Source organism: Rhea americana, unplaced genomic scaffold (assembly GCF_003343005.1).
Source record: "Rhea americana isolate MKP2758 unplaced genomic scaffold, rheAme1 scaffold_6, whole genome shotgun sequence".
Classification (NCBI taxonomy): domain Eukaryota; kingdom Metazoa; phylum Chordata; class Aves; order Rheiformes; family Rheidae; genus Rhea; species Rhea americana.
Window position 1 is genome coordinate 8,940,850 of NW_028186756.1, and position 23,000 is coordinate 8,963,849.

The 23,000-nt window shown below is 34.9% G+C and overlaps 1 protein-coding gene across 2 annotated transcripts in view; it reads left to right on the forward strand.

The window, feature by feature from the left end:
* The window catches only part of LOC146587415 (connector enhancer of kinase suppressor of ras 2-like), a 206,421-nt gene that overhangs the window by 106,714 nt on the left and 76,707 nt on the right, over positions 1-23,000 (forward strand). For both annotated transcript variants that reach the window (XM_085319811.1, XM_085319812.1), the window contains exons 5-7: positions 2,030-2,071; positions 7,592-7,711; positions 16,919-16,978. In XM_085319811.1, coding sequence (XP_085175937.1) covers positions 2,030-2,071; positions 7,592-7,711; positions 16,919-16,978 — 222 coding nt within the window. The remainder of the gene's footprint in view (positions 1-2,029; positions 2,072-7,591; positions 7,712-16,918; positions 16,979-23,000) is intronic.

The following is a 23,000-nucleotide window of genomic DNA, read 5'->3' on the forward strand; positions in this document are numbered from 1 at the left end:
AGCAGCTGTCAGCGCGGCGGGCTGTGCGCATGCGCGGCGGAAGGCGCGTGGCGCTGCGAGCCTGCCGGCGCGGGCGGGGTGTGCGCATGCGCGGGGGAAGGCGCGTGGCGCTGCGAGGCTGCGGACGTGGTGGGGTGTGCGCATGCGCGGGGGAAGGCGCGTGGCGCTGCGAGCCTGCCGGCGCCGGCGGGGTGTGCGCATGCGCGGGGGAAGGCGCGTGGCGCTGCGAGCCTGCCGGCGCCGGCGGGTTGTGGCTGCAGCGTGGCTTCGGTTAGTGCTGGCCTCAGAGCTGTGGGGTTTTTATGTGGGGAGGGGTTTTATCAGAGCTTAGGTTTCACTGCGACTGAGGAAGTTGATAGCAGTTATTGGGTTGAGAACAAGAGAGACTAAAATCCTAGGTTGYTGTGGGAAGAAGAGAGATTTATTTTTCAGACTTTTCTCTTAATTTCTTAATGCTGGAAAAAATGAATTTCCTATATTTTCCTTCTGATTTATGTTCTGGTAAAATACAGCTTGAGAGGCCCTGTGGCAGTCTGGCGTGCTGGCCTGTATGGGTAGAGCTGCCTTGGTGCACTTGGGCACTGTCTTACTGGAAAGGGTTAAATCCTGTCTTTACTTGCTGAGACTGTCTTACCTTGTAGAGAGCTGCAATAAGGAAATTTTCAAAACATTAAATAGCGTTACTGGCAGGAACGGCTGTTTTGCTTCATCTTCTGATCTCAGATGTTGTCCATGTTCAGATCTGGAGAAGTCAGTTGTACAGTTCGGGAGCCATTCCTATGTCCCTGTGTGGTAGTGCTTGCTGTCCAGTACAGCTTTCGCTGGCCTTGGCTTCCTTGGCCAAGCGTGTCAGATCTGACATCAGTATGGTATGGCATTCTGCTGAGTAGAAACCTAGCCCTTGGAGGAATACTGAGAGCAAGAGATAGGAGGGCCAGTGTTCATTGTCGTGGTGATGGAAACTTTGCTATAATCTACAATTTTTCAATTTCCCCTTACCTTAAAGTTTGTTTTCCATGAGATATCCTTCAGGAAGTCACAGAGTGATGGCTTGGTGAAGAGCAAGTAGTATTCCAGCGCCTGTACTGTCACCTACACCTCTAGCTCACATTCTGATTTATCAATCTTAGCTTATGGAGTGATAAGATTTATTATTCTTAAAATGGTAACTAAAAAGGGAAAGTAACTGCTCTACAWCTATGTATGCTTTAAGGAAATAAAGAGGTTCATAAAGAAGGCCTGAAAAACCTTAAATTGGTTAATAACAGTGATGCGGAAAGGTGATGAAGTTTTTCTTAAGAAAGTTAAACCTGCTTATTTTGCTGGACAAGTGCACATCATGAGCAAGCCCATGTTTTTTCACATTCAGTTTTGGGATGAGTTAGGCCTTCAGAAGTGCAAGAGAACAGCAGTTATTCTCATAAGAAYGGGAATACAGTTACTCATTGTGTGTGGTTGAGACAATCAGGGCTTTGAAGCAAAAGATTGAGTGAACCAAGCTGRCAGTCTGCACCGCATTTAATGTCTTTGTAACAGTTGGCTTGTCCTCTTCCTTCTCATGCTTTGCAGTAACACCACCAAAACAAAACATGGTAATTTGCAGTGATGGGTGTGAGGCAGCTGTCTTCACCACATGCAACTTGTCCAGTAGATGACAGGCATTCTGCCTGATTCTAGGTTAGGCTGTGTACCTCTAGCTCTTGAGTGTCAGTGAATTCCTGACATGCCTGATGAGTGTTAATCATTTTTTTCTCAATCATGAATCTGTTCCCTTCCCCCCTTTACATTTATATTTCTATTAGTCTTTTTGTTCCTTGAAAGAGAAGAATACTTTCCTGAGATTAACCAGCCACAAGTTTCCCAAGAGCGTAAAAATAATACTCCAAATGAGACAAAAATTAAAAGATCATTCCTTTTTACAGGTACATGCCTAAATATATGGAAGAAGCTTACCAGCATAAAGCATTCTTTTCTCTACTGATAGGAAATTAAAAATAATGTGCATTATTTTTGTTTTATTTTACTACAGGATTGTACAGTGTATGAAACAGAAAATAAAATTCTTCATGTGGTAAGTAATGCAAATATTCTGCTTTGGTGTTTTCTTAGTTCTGTCCCATCCACTTAAAAGATATAGAAACTTCTTTTAAAGGTACTCTAGGACAATTACTAGACATAACTTACAATAAATAGCATYAGTTGCTAAAAGCTGAAGTTTTCATAAATAAGATCAAATAGTTTTTTAAAAAAATGAATAGTTGAAATTTATTTTCAAAATTAACATGAGGAGAGAAAAATGAACTTATATTATTTCTGATACCCTGAAAATGAGTTAGTACAAGTTAKTTGAGCCTCCTACTAACAGGTTAACTATTGCCCTAGTACTCTAGATTTAACACTCCAAAATATGTTCTTTTTTTGCATCAATACAAAGACAWGGAGCAACTGCACCCAAACAGTATTAATTAAAGAACATAATTCTTCGGATAGCACAGCTTCTCCTATTTCTCKGAGGCTTAGGGAAGATGGTGTAATTCAGTGAAGGAACCACTCCTATGAAGCTTTTGTTCTCTTTCCCGAATTGGAAGTTGTTCAAATTTAAGGCTTAAGAATCAGCTTTCTTCTAGTACTTCCCTAATCTGTGCTTGTTTTATGTTAGTATGCAAGACCAGATACTCCCTCTCATTCYCCACCACTACACGGTTCCCTGGAGTAATACTGTGTTATACTTGCAGTTTATCGCAAATACCTAATTATTGTTGTTTGGAAGCTTCACAGTACTCTAAGATGGTACTTACTAGTGTTAGATATTGCTGGCTTGGAATCCCAGCAATGGATCCATCAGATACATTGCATTGCTAGCTTCACTGGTTGTCAGATTGAGCATTTTATAAAAGCTTTTGGTATTCAATTTAATGAGTCAAGAGGAATAGAAGAATCTCACACAAAGTTATTGATTATATATTGGTTCTTAGGTGCAAGGCTGCAGACTTCATATTTTCATGATACTGACAGAGAAAAGTTGTACTAACACTGAGRTAGAGTTAAAACTCGTGGTTAAAGGGAAATCTCAAAGGATTTTCAAGTTCAGATAAGCTTTTGACAAGCTCTAACCTAATGCTTGATAATTTTTTTTTTTAAGAAAGCCTTTTACACAGATTCTACTTCCAGCAGGGATTAAAATACATGGTAAATCATTGATGTGCTGTGAAATTCATAAAATGTGCAGTGACTTCCAGAAAAAAGCTTACTGTTGCAAACCTGATTCTGAAAAAAGACTTCTAAAAGCATCTGAAATCTTATGGGATTTCAAGTGTGTGTGTGTGTGTATGTGTGAGTGTGTATATATAATGCATGTGTATGTACACACAAACCTTTTCATCCATGASTTAGAAGACGTATTTGGTCTTTTCTCACTGTCCTAGATGGAAGGGTGAAGAGACAGAAAAGTGACGTGTTCCAGTTTAAGTATTCCATCACAGGGTTTGTCACACTTGCACTTCTGAGTCTAAGRAGTCTGGGTCCTAAGGCAGTAGAACTCACTTTTGCCTGAGTGAAGTCACRTGGAGCTACCTGATGCAGAGCATCCAGGCTCTGAGAATCAACCTGTTAAGTCTTTATCATCTAACTGTAGTGAAGTGAGAAGAATCACCATTATTTCTGCCTTGTTTAGTATCATCTGCCTGTTCTTCTGTATTTTCCAGCAGATTCTTTCATCCAGTCAAAAGCAACACTCTTCTTCRTGCAATGCTTTTAAGTAATCCAGGATCAGTTATTTCTCCATAAAAAGCAACTATTACCATCTTCTACTGTATGACTTCTCAGCCTCTTTACAGATACCATCATTTTGGCAACCTTTTACCCTTTCAAATCTAGTGTTGAAGTGCGGGTTCCTGTCCAGAATCCAGCACAGGAGGAGCCTCTGGGAATAGTATCTCAAAAATTCATCCCTGGGACTGATGTCTCTGAACCGTTTGAAGATGAGCACCTAACTTGCTACTTTATYCTGACCTGTCAGATCTCTTTGGTAACAAATCCATTAGGATTTATGGTATTGAATTAAAATTGAACAGAATTCTGTCACTCCTTATCATTGGATAAAATTTCTGGAGATGTTTGCTAAATCTCGTTGATGATTGATTGCTTTAGAGCCATTTGAAGTTGAAAGGCAAAAGAGAAATTGGGATGAGAACAATAGAACCAGTGCTTTGTGAACAGAAGATGCACTGTCATTCCTTAGTGTAAGTGATGGTGCATTCAAAATTTTGTCACAGACAAAAAACACATGGTCTATGTGGAGCCAATAACTTGTTGCTGATTCAGTTAAAATAAGGCAAGAGTTACTACTCATCCAAATAAAATGACACTCACATACCAGTAATCCACATTTTTCAGTTAAAAAGGCAATGATGGGATGATTGTCGCAGCAAGGTGCATCTTGAGTTCCCTCCAGGAAGAGGGTAGTATTGATAGTGTTGGTTTCTTACCCTTCTTTCCTCAGATTTTTGTGTTCTTTTAGGGTTGTTTTTGTATATTGCATTTTGATGTGCTTCTTTCCCATTAAGTTGCATTTCTTTTTTTATTATGCTGCAGTTCTTACTTGTTTGTAGGCGCTTGCTGCGCTTTTGGTATATCTGGTATGGCTAATTGTTATCAAATATGGTAAAAGATAATGAGATTAAACAAATTCCAGGGATTAGGGGTTGAGAATAAGGTCTGTGTTTAATGATAGAACCACGGGTAACCTTGCAGCCTGTGGTTTTTCGGTAATAATAGCAACACCTATGTACAATGTTACAAGGCTGCAGTGGGATATTTGAATTGAGAAAGATGATGACTGAGTTTTCATCAGGTGGTTATTTTTTATTAAATTAAAATCTTAAATACCACGTTTTATTTTACTTCTAAGATTAAGATGAGATCAGGACTGATACGCTTACAGGAAAGAGAGGCACTTGTAAAATGATGATCCATGATGGACTTTTTTTCTTTGTTTATCTGAGAGATTYGTTGAGGTGCACGTTTATTTTATTTGGAAGAGCACCACGTTAGGGCAATTTGTGCTCAGGCGAAGTGATGGCAGATGGAGATCTCCCRTTCTCTCACTAGTTGTATGAGAAGAGTGTCTACTTTACAGCTCAAGTGTTATGGGAAGAGATAAATTAYGGAGGAGAAACCTTCAGGATCACTTGACAGACATCACAGAGCACACCTGAGAATCAGRTTACTTTGTTTGGGTGTCTGCTCAGCAATGTGCTTATCTGAACGGCATCAGGTAGTTGCTCTTTCTCTCTGCTGTAAATACAGGTAATTGTTCACTTTTAGTCATTGTACAGGCATAATAGTGGCTGTCACATTAAAAATACTTTTGTGATCTGTTAGCTTGTATGAATTGTTTGAGACTTAGTGGTTTCCTAGAGATGCTGTTCTTGTCATGGCCCATTGAGAGAAAGAAAATAATTTCAGGTCTTGGACAACCTGTAAAAGCTTATATAGAATCCTTCTGCAGCAGGTACTGAACTTCTTGAAGTACCCTTTCGTGTTTTGAGATTTTCTTCACTTTTGTCTTAAGTATGGTGATATTGCGCCACCTGGAGCGAATGTACTTTGCTTCTCTGTGGTGTTAGAATTAGTACACAGGACTCTTTGGTCCTCTCTTGACTTGTTTTTTGTGCAGAAATACTTCAAGATAGGTTTATGTATCGTATTGATAGTGCTAGATTAAGCAATGTTTCCTGTCCCTGTGTTGTTATATTTAAATTCTCCTCAGATGTTCCCACCTTTACAGTCTTAGCCTTTACATTATTTATAACTTGTGTCAGGCTTCCTTTGCATTTGCTTGAACTACCTTCAGGCTGGTATTATTCTAATATATTATTTTTGAATACTTCCCTGATGCTAAAATCCTATATGGATTTTAATTACCTTTCTGAATCTTCATGAGATATTAAAAAATTACAAATTTGCTTAGTTGAACACTTCGCAGTTTATTCAGTTACAGAATGTACTTACTGGAGAAGTATTTACATGTCACACAGTAAAGATCAGGAGTTACATCAGAAAATAGAAAATGTTCTCTAGAATTCAATCTGYATATAATTTGTGCACATGATACTAAAAATGTGAAGGGCCCTGGCTTTAAATCGTAATTGAATTTTGATACAACTATAATTCAAAAGATAGAACAAAGCGTATGCCCAAAGCCATGATCAGCCATGGATTTGTATGCAGAATAGCAGTACAGTACATTTTTGAGTTGATTTCCATATCCCTGATGGGCAAAAGTACCTGAAATATTGTTTCTGGGTTCTGTTCCAGAGCTGAAATTGCTAGTAATACTTCTGTTATTTTGGTGACATTTAGATGCAGACATGCATGCCTGATTGTGATGCTTTGTATCTTGCAGCTGATACAAAAATACATATGTAATATCCAGTACTTCAGACTTGTACTTGGATATCCAGATGAGTAAATATACACTGAATGAGGATGTAATGTATGAATTCAGTCAGTAAATTTATTCATTGTGACAACTTTATTTGTTTAACTTGTGTATATATAGTGTCAAATGAGATACTGAAATCCTCATGGTTTTGAAAATGCCTGAAATAAAACTTCCCTGAAGGGGTTTCACTAGCATTGGCTATAATTAGGGAAAACGACCGTGTAGTCTCTGAAGGAAAATAAATGTGTACAGCACAACTTCAAACAGAAGAACGCTCTGAGATTCATTTAAATGAATAGTTTCAGATGAGGCTCATATGTTTTTAGGCCTATTCTTTTTTGAAGGAACAGTTTAAGCAATACGTGCTAACTTGGGAATAAATCTTTACACATGAAGATTCTCTTAAGAGTCTGGACCAGTTTCTGGTGCATGGACGTACTGTTTGGCTTTGATGAACAGGTTTTTATCTGTCTGTATCGTTACCATCAGTGAAATGGAGTTCCTACTTTAAAGGAGTTTGTGTGGATTGACAGTACCATTTTGAGATCCTTAGCTGAAAGGCAGTATAACATCATTACAGTGATTTAGAATATTCGTTAAAGGAAAGGTCAGTTCCATGAGAACTTTACCTAAACAGGAAATGGAATAACTAAGGTGCTTTTCTATCAGTATTATTTTAAGCAGAATTCACACGGTATTATTACTGATGATATGGTTGCTTTCATTATACGTTAGCCAAAAARAAGTGGTGTATAAGACTTTTTTTAATAAAAGTTTCACTTGACTTCCATTTCATTTACGATGATACATTATAAAGACAAGTGAAAAGCAATTCATCAGGCATTTTATTTAAAAGGTGCATGTTGTTGCAGTGGGGAAGATAATTTAGATACATAGAGATTGTCAGTGCAAAATGAAATATTTTGGTCAAAACCATTGTACATGCATGTACATTATTTTGACATAAACATTTTTTTCTTGTTCTTTTATATGGAATGCAAATTAGTTCTTGGCAATTATTTTTTACACTGCTAAGAACTAAATTGAACTAAACTGTTTATTCTCAGGTAGTTCTCAAAATAAGCACTTCATTGCTAATAATTTCAGTTAATATAAGGAATTACATTAACTTCTTTTTCTTTGTAGTGTAAAACATTGTCTGGGATTTGTGACCACATTATCTCGCTCTCATCTGATTCTCTGGTGTCACAGTCAGCACATCTTGAGGTAGTTCATCTCACCAGCATTATGCCCAGTGAGGGTTTGGTAAGTAGCAAAGCTACTTTTTACTGTTAGAATATAGAATATGAGCCTCAGTTCTTTAAGGTGATACCTTTCTTAATTTGACAAGAAATCAAAATGTATTTTCATGCAGTTTATTTTTTGACAAGATGAATCTGATTTGAGAGTGGCTTAACTGCAGTCTTTTTACAAAAATAAATCTTAATTTTTAACAAAATTTTAAGACCTGTCTGTGTAGGGCTTCATATGTTACTGGTAGCCATATAAGCAGCTGAAGTAGAATTTAAAGTCCTTTGATAGCTGTATTACAGTTTTGGAATATGAAAGTAGTCCATTTTGTTTGTGTGTCTACATAATTTGGGATCAAGTACAATCAGTTAATGTGTTTTGAAAATGAGTAGTGCATGGTCTGTTTCTTAGGCTTGCATAAAAATAATTACATGCTTCCCTTATGATTCCGTTTAAGTAAAACTTTCAGAAGTATGGTCTCAGAAACAAACAAAACTGTTTCTGACTGCTCAATTTTCTGATAAGAGTATCAGAGGGGAGGGACTGTTCTGTTATACTGCTGTACACTGGGCCTTGTCACTGATTGGAAGAACATGATATAGTTCTGCTTTGCAGTGTACTGATAAAAAAAAAATTTTTATAGCCAACACAACTGCACTAAGTGGGCACAGCTGATGGAGGACATGAGACAAAGAATACTGTACTCATCATTACTGATAAAATATTTTTTTAGATGAAGTGAAGTCACCACGAATGACCGAGTTTAGTGTGCCTATTTGTGAAGGTAGTGTAACATGGTAGGTTGGAAAGTCCTTTATAATGCTTAATTTTGCTAAGACTATGTTCTGTTTAGAAAAATAAGTGAAAAAGGACTGTAAATAGGAATAAAGGAAAAAATGATACAAAATGGAAGAGAAAACAGTCAGGATCAAATATAGAACAGAGTAATGAATTACAAATGGCTTTTTCATGATTACATAGCAGTTTATTTGCACAGGATCTCTGTTCCATTCAAGAAAAAAATGAGTGCTATTCACTGAATAGAAATTAGTCAGAGTTCCATTTTTGTCGGTATCATTCAGTGTAGGGGTGAGGTCTTATTTACCAGACCTCAACTAAACTCTGCAGTCTCTTGGATTACTAATTTCATCGAGAGACTTTTTTTTTTTTTTTTTAGATATATATGGCCTTCTTGAGTGCTTCACAGACAGTAATTAATTCATCTTTGCAACRCACTTGTGAAAATGATATTGAAATTTTAGCTTTATAGATAGGAATCTCATGCACAGAGCAGTTTGTGTCAAAATCACAACTCTATTTTTCAGGATTCGGCAGGAGATGCTTAGTATATGATTTTTTTTAAATACTTTGCTACTTCTATAGCGTAAATTTAAAACACTGRAACACAGTCTGTCTTGGTTTTAATTGTAGCTAAAGTTTGCAGAGTTACCCAGAACTCTAGCTCCAGCTTCCTAAAGGATTGAAACCTAGAAGATGAATGCAACTGTTTGATATTCATGAAAAAATACGCTGTAAATTACTTGCTGAGGTTTATATAAGAATTCAGTTATCCAAAATGATATTCAGCTGCCTAAATTATCAGACTTTATCTATTTGCGGGATTTGCAAACAGCTTTTACCAATTTCTTCAACAAATGAGCTGGAAAACCTATAGACTTTGCATAAACTTGCACATAAACTGAATTAATTTTTAGGCCAAGGTCCATATAGTGACTACGGTGGGTCAGGACTTTTGCAGGGATGTGTCTCTGTGTGTAATTGTTTAAATAAATTCTGTATCATAATGCATTTTCACAAAATTGACTGTATATCTTTTGAATGATTACCTTTGGTTCTAGCATTTGCTGACTTTTTGTTTTTGCATTTTCAAGCTTAATAGTCTTTTTCTCTTTTGCTTTATAAAGTARCTTCTTTTCTAGTCTTCTTTATAAAAAAGAGAAAGTGTGTGTGTGAGGGAGAGAGGTGGCATTGTTTTATTACGTGCATTCCTCAGAAGATACTCTTTGCTGTTAATTTAACAGTTGTTTGCTAGACAGGAGAAGAATTTATGTTGGGAAGAACACATTCTGGGTTGTATTCTAAGTTCTGATGAGGTTTGTGTTTAGATCCTGCTCATTGTAGCCTCTTGCAGGCCTCTGCTTTTCTTCAGTGTATTCCCATTCCTTCCCAAGCTGTTCTCTGTGCATGCCAGTCAAACTGATTTCTCCTTTTCCCTCTTAAGCCACTGAATTTTCATAGTTATAAATACCAGAACACTCTCCATATTTTTTCAATGCATTTAAAAATTTTCAACATTGCCAAACACTTTCTCCTGAACTGTAGTATTTGCAAAGGTGATATTATTTATATCTGAAGTATACTTTATGATCAGTCTGAACAAGATGACTGGAATGAAAACCTTGTTTCAAACTTCTGATTTGACAAACCTGGAATTAATCCTATACTAAAAAAGTATTAGACTGTGGGAACCACTGTAAGGTCTAACCATATTGACAGAGAACATGCATATGTAGCTTTTTATGAAATAAATAAAGGCACTGTTTAATTATTTAAGAAAACACATTTCTATGGCCTTTGTATTTTTTTCATTCTCTGCTTGAGTTATTTAAATTTTCAGTTGTGGCATAACAAAGGAAATAATTTTTTTTTACGTTTCCTCTTTCTGCTTAAAAGGATAGATTACCATTGTGTTGCATGGTAAACTTCCTTTTAAAGTTACAAAAACTTGTGTTAAATGAAATTGCAGTTTTGATTTTTGGAAGCCACGCAACTGCTGAGTATATACTGACCTCACAACAAAGCATATTTTTTTTTCTCTTTAATGTGATATTTGAAAAATCTTCTCACTTGGTATTTTTTGATCATTCCTCAGAAATAAGTAGACTAAGTTTTGCCTTCAGGAGTCCCAGAAGTTTTCTTCAGTCGTCAGATAAAGATGATGCAGTTGCTCTCTAAAATTTCTAAATTTCTTGCCTTGACAAAACCAGTGTAACCATTAAGTTGCAGCCCCTAAGCTTGGCAGTAAATCCTTGTGATTGAGGGTAGATGAAAGGCTATGAGAACCTTACCATAAATTAGCTCAGGCTAAGTCCAGAGCCAACTTTAATGCAGATTTGCTGTCAAATAAGTGCAGGCTGTGGGAATCAGTGTTCTAAATGAGGTGATGGACAAAGGGACTGTCTTTGGGCATGTGTATGGAGGGATTTTTTTGTTTGTTTTGTTTTGTTTTTCCGTCCTTAGAAGAGGAGGAATTGTCACTGGTGCAAGATCTTTTGTATTATAGCCAGTATGATTTCTCAAAAGTATAAGTCTTTCTCAAAAGAGAAAGATTTTTCTCTTTTAAATTTAAAGATTCTTCTTTGTAGTGTGCAACTTTAATCTTGAAATGACTAGTCATCACTGTTAAATAGGACATTTTGAACAGGTGAGCTGTTCCCCCTTCCCCCCCCCTCCATATTTTCTGATGTTTGAGGAATGCTCAGGTGCTTCTGGATTGTAGTATCATTTTTATTCCTTTTTCTTTCACATTATTTTATGATCTCTTGTCAATATTTTGTGTGAGTTTAATACTGCTGATAGTAATGGGCAATCTTTTATGTTTTAAGATATACATTAATTCGCAGCTTTGTTAATTTCTCTACAGAGGGATTTTAAGGGAAGAACCAGTTGTAGGAATAAACATCTTTTATTAGATCAGATGATACCACTTGAAAAAATATGGACAAGCTTTCGGGTGCACAGGCCCTTTTTTGTTTTAAGGATTATTCATCTCTCTAATGTACAGTTACCCATTCAGATAGCGCTCTTTATGTGGGATGCGTGATTAAAAGTGATCGAAGCCAATCTTCTCCATTTTTGCAAAAAAGGAAGTGAGAGAGAATGCAAGAAGAAAAAGTGGTGTACGAAGACAGCTTATTTTTGTGGAATTACACCTTGCTATCCTAAAAGTGGGTGTTAATCTAGTTTATAAACTTGAATTATTTCAGGTTATTTTTAAAGGCTTTCACGAATCTGTCAACGTCCATCATTCTTGACATGTTGGCTGTCATAGTCTACCTTGCTTGTTGTCTGTGACTTTTTATTTAGATATGATTTAGTGAAAAGTAAAGAGGAAATTCTTCTTTTGAATAAAGTAGTTAAGGTAAATCTGTAGAAGTGTTACTAGGAGTTAGCAAACAAAACAAATGCAAATTCAGAATCAGTATCAGATTCCTATAAAAATAAAGAAGTAAGCTAGTGAAGAAGAAACTAAATAGACCAGCAGAAGAAGTAAAATAGTAGTAGATGTATTAAGAACTGKTTTTTTTAAAAAAAGAATTAAAGGTTCAGAATAAATATACACCCAAAATAAGCTCAAAAAAGTATAAACAAACCCAACATAATATGTTTACACAGAAGAAAAAAGAAGATACTTGAAATACTTTTTTAAAAAAGTGGTATGCAGATACTGGAACAGAGCACGTGGAAGAAAAATCTTGGGGGAGGATTGAATCTTCATGCACTGAAGAGAGGAGAGACTAGAGCTGATTTAAAAAGCAAAAGCAGAAGAGTGTATTTGTATTGTTAGACTGAATTAGCAAGAGGATGCATCTGGGAGGAATAGCTAGTTGTGTGGGAAACGGGRAAATTGGAGAGAAGAGCAAAAGAACGACTTCCCACTGAGACAGTCTCTCATCTGGAGCCCAGAATAGATTCCAGGACACTGGAGTTCCATCATTTGTGCTTTTGGCCTATGAAACCCACTGGCAAGACGTGTGACTTCTTATTCTTAGATTACTGATTTTGCTGTTCTACTTGGTCAGTTAATATGGCTGAGATCTATGAAATAGTTCGCGTATGTATTTGTTTCCGTCAGATTTTATAACAGAAGTAGTGTGATTAAAATAATGAATATTTATAGCCTCTTGAAAAATACCAGTTTATATAAGCCTTAATCTTTAATTATCTTATAAAGATAGTACAGAAGAATGTATTTGTTCTGAATATGGTGAATCAATATGAAAAAATATTCTCATTTTTTTTCTAGACTTATTAACTGCAAAAAATGCTTATTGTAGTGGAAACAGAATAAAGGAATGATGAACAAAAAGATGGCCAGTAGACTGTTAGTTTGAAAGCAAAGTCTAGCTGTTCAGCTCAGTTCAGGCTGTGAACACTTGCATGGTTTTATGGGGTTTATAGAATTTACAGCTCTCTGAATGACTGAATTTTGCGGTTTCAAACGCTTTCTTTTAAGTCAAACATAGAAAGTTTTCCTTTTTCCCTTGAAGTTTGATGATAATGATTCCTTAAAGCCTTTCATTTATATCCATAACATAACTTCATGTAAGTATTTGAGCAATTTAAACTTTAGAGAGTTTCTTCTAGCCTGTGCCATCGTCACTTAAAGTAAACCTGAAGATTCAAGTCTTTACACCTGAAAATGGGGAGGAGTGTGCCAAGCCTTAAAATAGCATTGACATAGACTGTCCTTCAGAAATGGTAATTTTGTAAGAGCCAGTATCTTTTTGTGTTGAAGGAGAAATTGTCTTTTGAGAATCTTTCCACCACACAGAGAGCATCTGAGAGCTGAAATGAACTGTATATGTGGTGTTACACACAGCATTATCTGTTACAACAAGATAGGAAAGTGCTGACAGTCGGCTTATCAGGGACAAGTTTTATAGGAAAAATGTTTACAGGGTTGGAAAGAGAGAATTGAAGTGCTATCTTTCAAACAGGGAACATATCTGGCCTCTAGAATGGACAGCATAAGCTGAAGAAAGCATACCTTTTATTATTCATGTGTGTGTTTCAGGGGTTCTTCTAAAGAACACTTTTCATTTTCTTTTCAATGTTACACTCAAAACTTTCTGCCCAGTGGAAAACTGCTGTTAGAGCTGCTATTCTATATGTTATGATATATATGTATAGCATACATAATGCTATATAATTGTATTTTGATGTATATATAAAATAGGTAAATACCTTATATTCTAAAGTATATAAAGCTGAATAAAAATACAACGATTCTTACATTTTTAGATAAAATGAAAGATGAAAGAGCAGATAGCAAAAGTTAAGGTAACTTTTAGTGATCAGTCAGTTCTTATGTCTCTGTTAAAAGATTGAATCACAATTTGCTTTCTAAAATACACATAGTTTGACAGGAACTTTATGAAGAAATAGGTGTTAAAACTTAAGTGAGAAGTTTATCAGTGTTTTTTCTGTTGGCTTTGGGTTTTTGAAAGGGAAATGAATCTTGTCAAACCACATGGGATGTTAGAACTGTGATATTAAACTGGATTTTAAAAGTGTGGCTACGAACGTTTTACTGAAGTCCACTCAGTATTAAAATAATAGACTTCTGTGACAGATGTGGCAATATTGTATAATGCTCTGGCCTAAGATGTCATTATAGAAAGCCAACATAAAGCTTACGAGATGGATTTAATACTTTTAATGGAGAATCAGCATTGCATTTCTAGTCAGAATCTCAGGGCTTTTTTCTTATTTGTCTTTCAGTGATCAGAGAATCAGATGTTTGTGAGTAACAGTTAAAGGTGCTGCAAAGACAGTAGAAGAGCAAACACTGATAAAACTAAGTCAGCTGTAGAGAATGAAGCAGTGGAAAACTGTGATAAACATTTTTTCTTCCCAATTAACTACATCTTATGAAGATAATTTCAAGGCTGCCAAGGTTTAATTTGAAGGAAAAAAATGCTATGTATCAAGTTCCAACTTGTGTCCCTTGCCTCTTGTCCTCACACTATGCATCTTTGAGGAGAGTTTCACTCTGTCTTCTCTACATCTTCCCAATTACATAGTTGTAGACATCAACAAGATCTTCCCTTTGTAGTGTTTTGCTGTATTTTTAGATAAACTAGTAGCCTGCAGATTTTCTTCAGTAGTGTTCAGTAATTTGGAAATTAGTTTTTGAAACACATCAGACATCCTTAGCATTAAGCTGTTTTGTGTTAATACTTTCATTGATATGGTGCAGGGAAGCAATTGGTCCCATCAAGAATTGATTCTGAAGCAGAATGCCAAATGCTATGAAATTTTTTGGGTTCTTTTGTAAATAGCCATGATGAGATGCTCAATAGTGTACAATACTAAGGAAGAGGAAGGTATCTGTGAATTGCATTATTTTGTAATATGATAGATGATATATTTAACTGTGACAGGTATGTTATCTTAATTTACTGGGTAAATACAGTGAGTACAGTAGCAGCTATTCTTCTATTTTGCAGTAGTATGTTTATTTCCCCGAGAAACCTTTTTTGATACATGTATTTATGCTGGAGTCAAAACGACTACACATGTGAATAAGAATTACTTTTGCATGTTGGGGCTTTCGGTATAGTGTTCTTGGATAGCAAAGGAATTACATCTTTAAAGTCACCGTAAGTATTTACTTATCTCTGATAACTGTGCAGTGGAGGAAATTTCAAAACCTCTCGGTAACAACACTGCCAATATTACTTCTTTCTGTACGCATTACAATTTCCCAATAGTAATTATAGCGTATAGCATAGTGTTAAAAAAGGTGAATTTTGTCATACAATTTTGCAGTTAACAGAAAAAATTATTCTTCCACCTTTACATTGGTGATTTCCTGCTTACATTAKGTTCCTTGGGAAGAATGGTTTTCTAGATTGACTTTTTCTGATAAAATGTAATGATAATGCAGACATAACAACTATATATTATTTAAAACATTCTTCATACAAGAATCTGACTGAAACCAGTGAAAGTGAGTATTGCCTACAAGAATACAGAGCATATCCTTCAACTTTTAAGAGACCAGTTAATTAAAAGTGGGTGACACTTTTTGTCAGATCTCCCTATCAGCAGATTACTTGTTTTTAAAGCATGTTATTTTGTCAGGAAAAAAAATACAGATTCTTTACCATTACAATTCAGATGAAAGTCAGTAACTTTTGATGAATCAAGTTTCCTGAATAAACATCATTTCCTGTGATGTATTGAGGCCAGATAGCTGCTCAAATGAAAATGAAAAAGATCATGAACAAACAAGAGAGAAATAGGCCAGCGTGAAAACACAGCATATAGGAAGAACGTTGCCCAGAGACATTGGAGTCTCCTTCTCTGGAGATACTCAAAACCCACCAGGATGCAACCCTGTCTGACATGCTCTAGGTGACCCTGCTTGAGCAAGGGGATTGGACTAGATGATCTCCAGAGGTCCCTACCAACCTTACTGATTCTGTGAAGGATGGTAACATGAAACATATAAAATATAGTTCCCATTATTTTATATGACTTTGACAATAAAAATTTGAAAGTTTTTGAAGTAGAACTTTTTTCCTGACAAATACAGAATTTTTGTGAACAGAATGTTCTTGATGTTTTTGCTGGGGGCTCTAAACTTCTATTTTGACAACACAAAGTGATTCAGAATTATTCAAAGGATATTAAAGGATATCAAAGGACGGTACCTTGTACCAATTAGATTTCAAAAAACGATGGCTATCCATGCTGCACGGAGAGGTGTGAAACTGACCTACAAGCAGCCGAGTCTCACTGACATTTAAATCTTTCTGTGATTTGTTTCTGCCTGTGTGTTTCTGTACAGCTAGATAAATACCTACTTATATTGTCTCCCTATATACTGCCAGTCACTACCTTGGAGCAGAATTATCAGATTTATTGCTGAACTAATTGGAGAGTTCTTTTTATTTCACCAGCTCAATTTTCACCATAAATTGGCAATATGAACATTGGTTCCTATCTTTTCGGAGTTAGACTGTGGTTTAATTTTTGCTGAATCAGTAACTCTGAAGATGACATTTAAGTTCAAAGACTATTACTGTTCATTATTTCAATTTTTATACTCCTTTTACATCACTAGTAGAGAGGTCAAGTGTTAAATATTTCAAATACKGTATTGTCACCTGCTTTTATACTGATGCTAGGTGTTGAATTCTGCCCAAAACCTTTGGAGTGTGTCTGTGTGTGTGTGAGAGAGAGAGTGTTAGAATAAAAAAATGTATATAATGAGATAACTAATGATGTTTATAATTGGTCTTGATATAGACATGTTTTAACCTGTATTTGAAAATAGCATTCAACAATGATTCCTTCTAGGCTGTTGAAACATCATTGTTTGTAAACCAGACTGGGCACTTTTTATTACTGCGCAAACATTATGACTTTGTTACCTAGAGATACTAATTATTCTTCTTGCTCTTTCTTCAGGGAATGTATATCAAATCAACGTATGATGGGCTACATGTAATCACAGGAACAACTGAAAATGTAAGCTTCTTTTAAGAGACTTTTTTTTAATCATGAACGTAAGTATTTTTGTATATTTGCAGTGTATTTTATAATACAAAAACTTGATTAAATCAAGATAGTTCTTCCTAATACTTTGTTTTCCTTTATTGTACCTTCTTATTAATTTTGGAAACCTTGAAAATACAAAAATAAAAATACCTATGATGAAGTAACAAATAAATGCTATATTAACATGAAAGGCTAGAGCTTTGTCCTTGATGGTTCTTTCAACATACCTTTCTAATAAGATTCATGTATGTGCTTTCTGTCAGCAGAACAGTAAAAATGATATAACAGATAAAAATTTTTCCTCAGATATTTATATCGACTAGAGTAATAACAGCATTGCAGAGTTAATGATAAACATAACTATTATCTGCCCTTAAAAAAATACAGTCAGCCTACTTAGAATAAGTAAACATTGCCATACAGTGATGAATACTCTTCTGCTAAGTGCTTTTTTTCTCTTTTTACCATGGATAGTGAAATTTTTGTGAAGTCTGGTTTTAATTACCAAATTCATCATCAAAAAAAAAAGAATGTTAGAAAAATGACTACACCAAAATGACTGGAAGAATTGTTAGGCATTTCAGTTTTTTAAAATGATGCTCATCAGGGGATTGACTTACAGAAAAAAAATTATTAGCTTCTGTATGTCAAGGCAATTTAATAAAATTGATCGTAAAAAAATACTAAAATTGTTGCAATATGCGGGATGAGGGGTGTAAAAGATGTACGTAATGGAGAAAGATAAGTTAAAATATTGTATTTGATAGCATTTATATTATACAGTAGTCTGATAAATCAGAAGGTTTTCAAAGCTGCTAGTAATTATTGGGAGGACTATCCCTAAAAATAGATTAAAAAAAAAAAAAAGGAGCAAATAGAACTTCATACATAAACAGAAGTGATGGATATATCAACAAATGTTTAAAAAAGTCATTTAAGAATACAAATAATTTTTGTTAAGAGTTTGTATGAGGACTTAAAAAAAAGTTCTTTTATGAAAATAACTATTCCTGAATGAGTTGTATTCAGAGGAGTTAAGCACCATTATATTTTAACATTTTCCATCATCTGTAGTAAAGATACAAGAGAGACCAGGAAGAATATGTTGTCATTTTCATTCTAGTCCCCTGAGTATTGGGCAGTAGCAGAAGTAGTAGAAGGCAATAGAAATAATTCAGATTCAGAAATCTAGATTAAAAACACAGAAATGCTGCAGCACATAAATCAATATGATCCTAGAGAAAGATTATCACTGTAACAAGAATGACTAAAAAGGTCCTAAATTTCCTTTTTGTTACTTTACGTGCAATTCATAATTAGGAATTAGAAAAGAGAGTTTGACTTTCAACTGGTGGAATCTAATTATTATGACACAATTTATAACAGACTTAACTCTTCTGTTTTTCACATATGGGGAGATCTTCAGTCCTGGATCATCTTAACAGCATATAGCTGGATAAATTACGACATTCGATTTTATAAGGTTAATACTGAAATTATGTAATACTGATGCCCATAGAACTTAAAATTAGCACTGTGCAGGTAGTCAAAGATGTAAATACTTACTGGCATACTTCACTGGAATTCTGGCCCATATTGATGAGTTTCTCGTATGATACTTACTGTGTCTTTCTTACTTTACATATATTCAGATAGTTTTATATTGTGTACTTTTAGGTCAGTCAATGTTCAGACAGTGCAGACTTGGGGAAAACCTTGTGATTTGTGTTTCACAGTTTGTGGAATCTAATACAAATTAAACTTAATTTGTTTACTTAATAATATTGGCAGCATTTAGAAGTGTTAAAATAACTGTATGCTAATCTTGAACCATTAAACTTACAGGAGAACTGTCGTGGTTATGTTAAGACAGATTTTGGTCATATAATGAATTAGTCATGCTAAAATTAATCTGATTTTTCATTATAATTTAATTTATTTGAGAAGTATAATGCCGTTTAAGGGGAAAATACTTAAAAAGAAAGCTATTTTGATTAAGTAATGAATTATTTAAAAAGCCAAAGCATCAAAGGGAATTTTAGTTTAAAGACTATTTCTAACACTTGGTACCCATTGGGAGAGTTTTAAGTTGATCCACTGTTGTGGCTGGAAACACTAAATGTAATCTTTTCATRTGAATTTATCATAAGATTTGAAATCTTTGAATTATGACTAATTTTCCTTAATTCTTGAACCACTTAATACTTGCAACTAACTCAGATTTTTTAACTTAATGATTATTAATTTTAGCTTTTCTGTTAACTGAGAGTGTGATGGATTGGAAGGAGCAATAAAATGATTTTTTTTTTGAATGCACAGAATTTTCTTTTTTTAGATAAATAACCCAGAGGAAAATAGCATTCCTCTAATTATATTGGAAGAAAAATCTATATGAATTATTTCAATAAGGACTACAAAAGAATTAAGATATGTTATTCTTCTTTCCTGCAACTGAAACTTGCTCTGAATAAAGATAACTTTTAAGTAGATGAACATAGTAATATTTTATTTTTCAAGATTCTTACATAGAACTAAAATTATTTACATAAACAGTTGTTCAAAGCTGAATAATTCAACTGACTTAGTTTCTTCTGTAGCAAACTCTAGTGTCTAGATGTCCCAACTGAAGCATGAAGTTTGCCTGATGCTAGTGTCTTAGAATTTGTGTGTATCTTGATTCAGCTATTTCACAGGCAATTGAAATCTTCCAATTTCATGTATATTTGTTAAGATCTAGTGAAGCCGTAAGTGTCATTATTTTAAATATTATTAAAATGTCACTTAAAGTGAGAGTTCTGGTATTTTGAAGGAATACTGTTAAATTTTAAAAGCAAAGTGTTATAAAATGTCTTATTCCAGAAGAATTTTGATTATTAAATCAGAAAGTTTTTTTTTTTTTTTTTTTTTTTTTTTTTTTTTTTTTTTTTTTTTTTTTTTTTTTTTTTTTTTTTTTTTTTTTTTTTTTTGCATTTCTGGCATCTTGAACAGTGTTGTCAGTTTCACTGCTAGCATAATTCAGTGTTTTTAGTACTAGTTCTGGAGAGGAATAGTCCTAATAACAAAATTTTTAACTGCTTAGTTGTCGCCGTTTTTCTATCTTGATTCAGTGCCTATAGAGCAGTTCTGTGTATTTGTACCAAACTCACAGTAGTTCTTCAAAGTAGAGGGTGCACAATTTATAACTGATATTCATCATCAATAGCAGATGATAGTCCTCATTTCTTCTATAATGGATTAGTCTAACAGATACCAGGATTGAGCTCAGGCTTCTGTCTGAAATTTGTTGATACAGGAGAGAATGTTACTTAAGATCAGGAGACTGACTGACTATTCTGAGTGAAAGTTACGCCTGACTGTAAAAATCAGGGATTTGTTCTATAACTAGTTGAGTGAATATCAGTCTGAGTGAAGAATGCTGTGAAACATCTTCCATGTTTTACCTTCTATGATAGAAAAAGTTCCTTCAAGATCCTATTCTTCAGTTATTACCATTTTCTTAAAACTTTATTTCAAGCTATTTCTAAAATTCAGTTTAGAAGTTAGTAGATTCATATACACCTAGGATAATAGTATTACCGCTAGCCTGAGCATAGTTTCATTTCAAGACCTTACAGTAAGACTACAGTAATTATTCTCTTATTGGAAGCAGTTATGTAAAGGAGTTGTCTGTGGGATCATCTGCCTACACTGCATATGTATTTTAATCATCTGCCTACACTGCTTATGTATTTTAATCTACACTTGCTTTTTGAGTCCTGTTGTTAAACTAAGATAGATACCTTGTGGCTGTCTGAATTACCCTTCTCCTTTTGTGGTAGGCTGATACTAATACAACTGCCACTGTCTCCATGCAAATTTTTTCTATGGAKGTTCTCTCACTTGGTAGTAAATAGGTAATCTGTAGCATTTTGTTCACATTATCCTTTATGATTAGCTACAGAATTATTATATGATGATGCAACCATTGAGGCAGGCCTCATGTCTTTTTATGTGTTTTTATATACTGACAAAACTTGGTTGAAATCTTTTCAGTTAATCCTAATCCAGCATCCAGTCAAATCTTCACAGAATCAGCAGAGTTTTTATATTGATTTTTCAGTGAGTTAGATCAGGTCTTGTATGACTCTGAAGGATTAAATGCATGCTAAATTGTCTTGTTTTTCCTAGGTGGGCTTTCCTCCACAAATTTATATTAACATCTACATGAGGCTTTGAAAGTGAGCAGAACTGTCAGAAAAGGGTATGCTCTGTTCTTCTTGTGAACATGCTGGGAACTTAAAAGGGCTTGACTATGGATGCTGATGAAGTTTTTTTTTTAAAAAAAAATATATAGTGTTTAGATATAAATAACATATGAATAACTCTATATACAGATATCATAATTCAAAAATGTAATTAACATTTTCTTAGGGAGTTTACTGTGCTAAACAAGAAAAATTTTCTTGGTAAAGGACCTTAAAATTTAAAGGATCAGGGAGGAGTTACTAGAAGTGCCAGCCACTAAAATGTATGTTTTACTTTGACTAAATGTCAAAACTTTTTGATAAGAAGTCATAAGAAGTTGCTTTTTTGTTATTGCTGCAAGTGTAATCACATGTACAGATAAACCAGTTTCAAAGATATTTAATTTTTGGCATTTCAGCAAATTGATTTTTCATCCGTTTTGAAGGGACAATTGACCTCAAACCAGTGTTTAATTTTAAAAGATAATAATTAGCTTAGGCTCATCTAAGTCAGGAAAGGAGCTAAAAAGAAAAGGAACCAGACCTTTGCTCTGCTGACTAATGTCAATTTAAATTAAATACATCAGGAATAATGGTTTTTACTTCAATTTCCACCTTACATTTCATTCACTGTTTAAAGCAACCTACTTTGTATTCACACTGGATTCTAGAAATGAAAATGAATATCCTGCTGATTATCCAAAAAATATAAAATCTTAAGTGGTTCTGTTGGCTAATAATACTCTTAGTCCTGTAGAAAAGAGCAGTTAGCCAAAGTACTATATGTTTACATGACACTGGAGCTGGGTTTTTCTTCATACTATCCTATAAAATATATGGGTAAAATCCTGTTTATTTTAGTRCAGAAGAATTCAGGTAATAGATAATCATTTCAGATAATGTCCGTAATGAACAGGAGACAGGCATTTTAGGTCAAGGGCTGGACTGCCTGCTTCAGRAGACACAAAAGCCCTGTATTGTGCAAGAAAAAGCAATGATCAAGAAAGTGAGGAGTCAGAACATGCTTCATTTTGGGGAGGGAGCAGAGCAAGGTCAGAAGTGACCTGCAAGCAGTAGGCTGAAAGTAAAGGTAAGGTTGGAGTGATGCCTGTAACAACATACTGGGTGTTTGCCATGTTAACCTGTTATTTCTTACTGATGGAATAGTTAGTGATGTCTCCTAATATTCTCTAGCAGCTGTGTAGACTGCAGAATCTATTGATTAGTCAACAGATGCTGACTGTTGGGTAGTAAACTGATATCCTCATGGATACATGGAGTCTTTTCACTGGCACTCAACTCAAAAATGATTACAGTCATTTTCTTCCCAGAGGCTGCTTGGGTCTTTGTTGTAGTTGCATTGTTTGTTGACCTTGTTTCTTTATTTCTTTTTTTTTTTTCCTTCCTCCTCCCCCATCCCTTCCTTTTCCCTTCTTACATTTATAAACTCCATCCACAAAAGAGATGGAAATGATGGGTAGAATGTATGTTTGGTGAAGATTGTCTGGCTGAAGAGCTCTTGCCTTTTTTTTCTGAAAGTCTTGATTATTCGTGATCTCACTATGTACCGTAAGTCTCTGCAAGTCGTCTTTGAATTCAGCTAAATCTTCTCTTCCTTTACATTTGTACCTGGCTTTTGTGCCRTGTGCAACTTAATTGTAGGCTGCCTACAAGATGCATCCAGAACTGAACATTCTGTGAAGAATTTCTTCAGCATTGTTACAGCTAGACCAATTTCCTTTGCTGCTAAAGGCTCTTTTTCTGCCTTT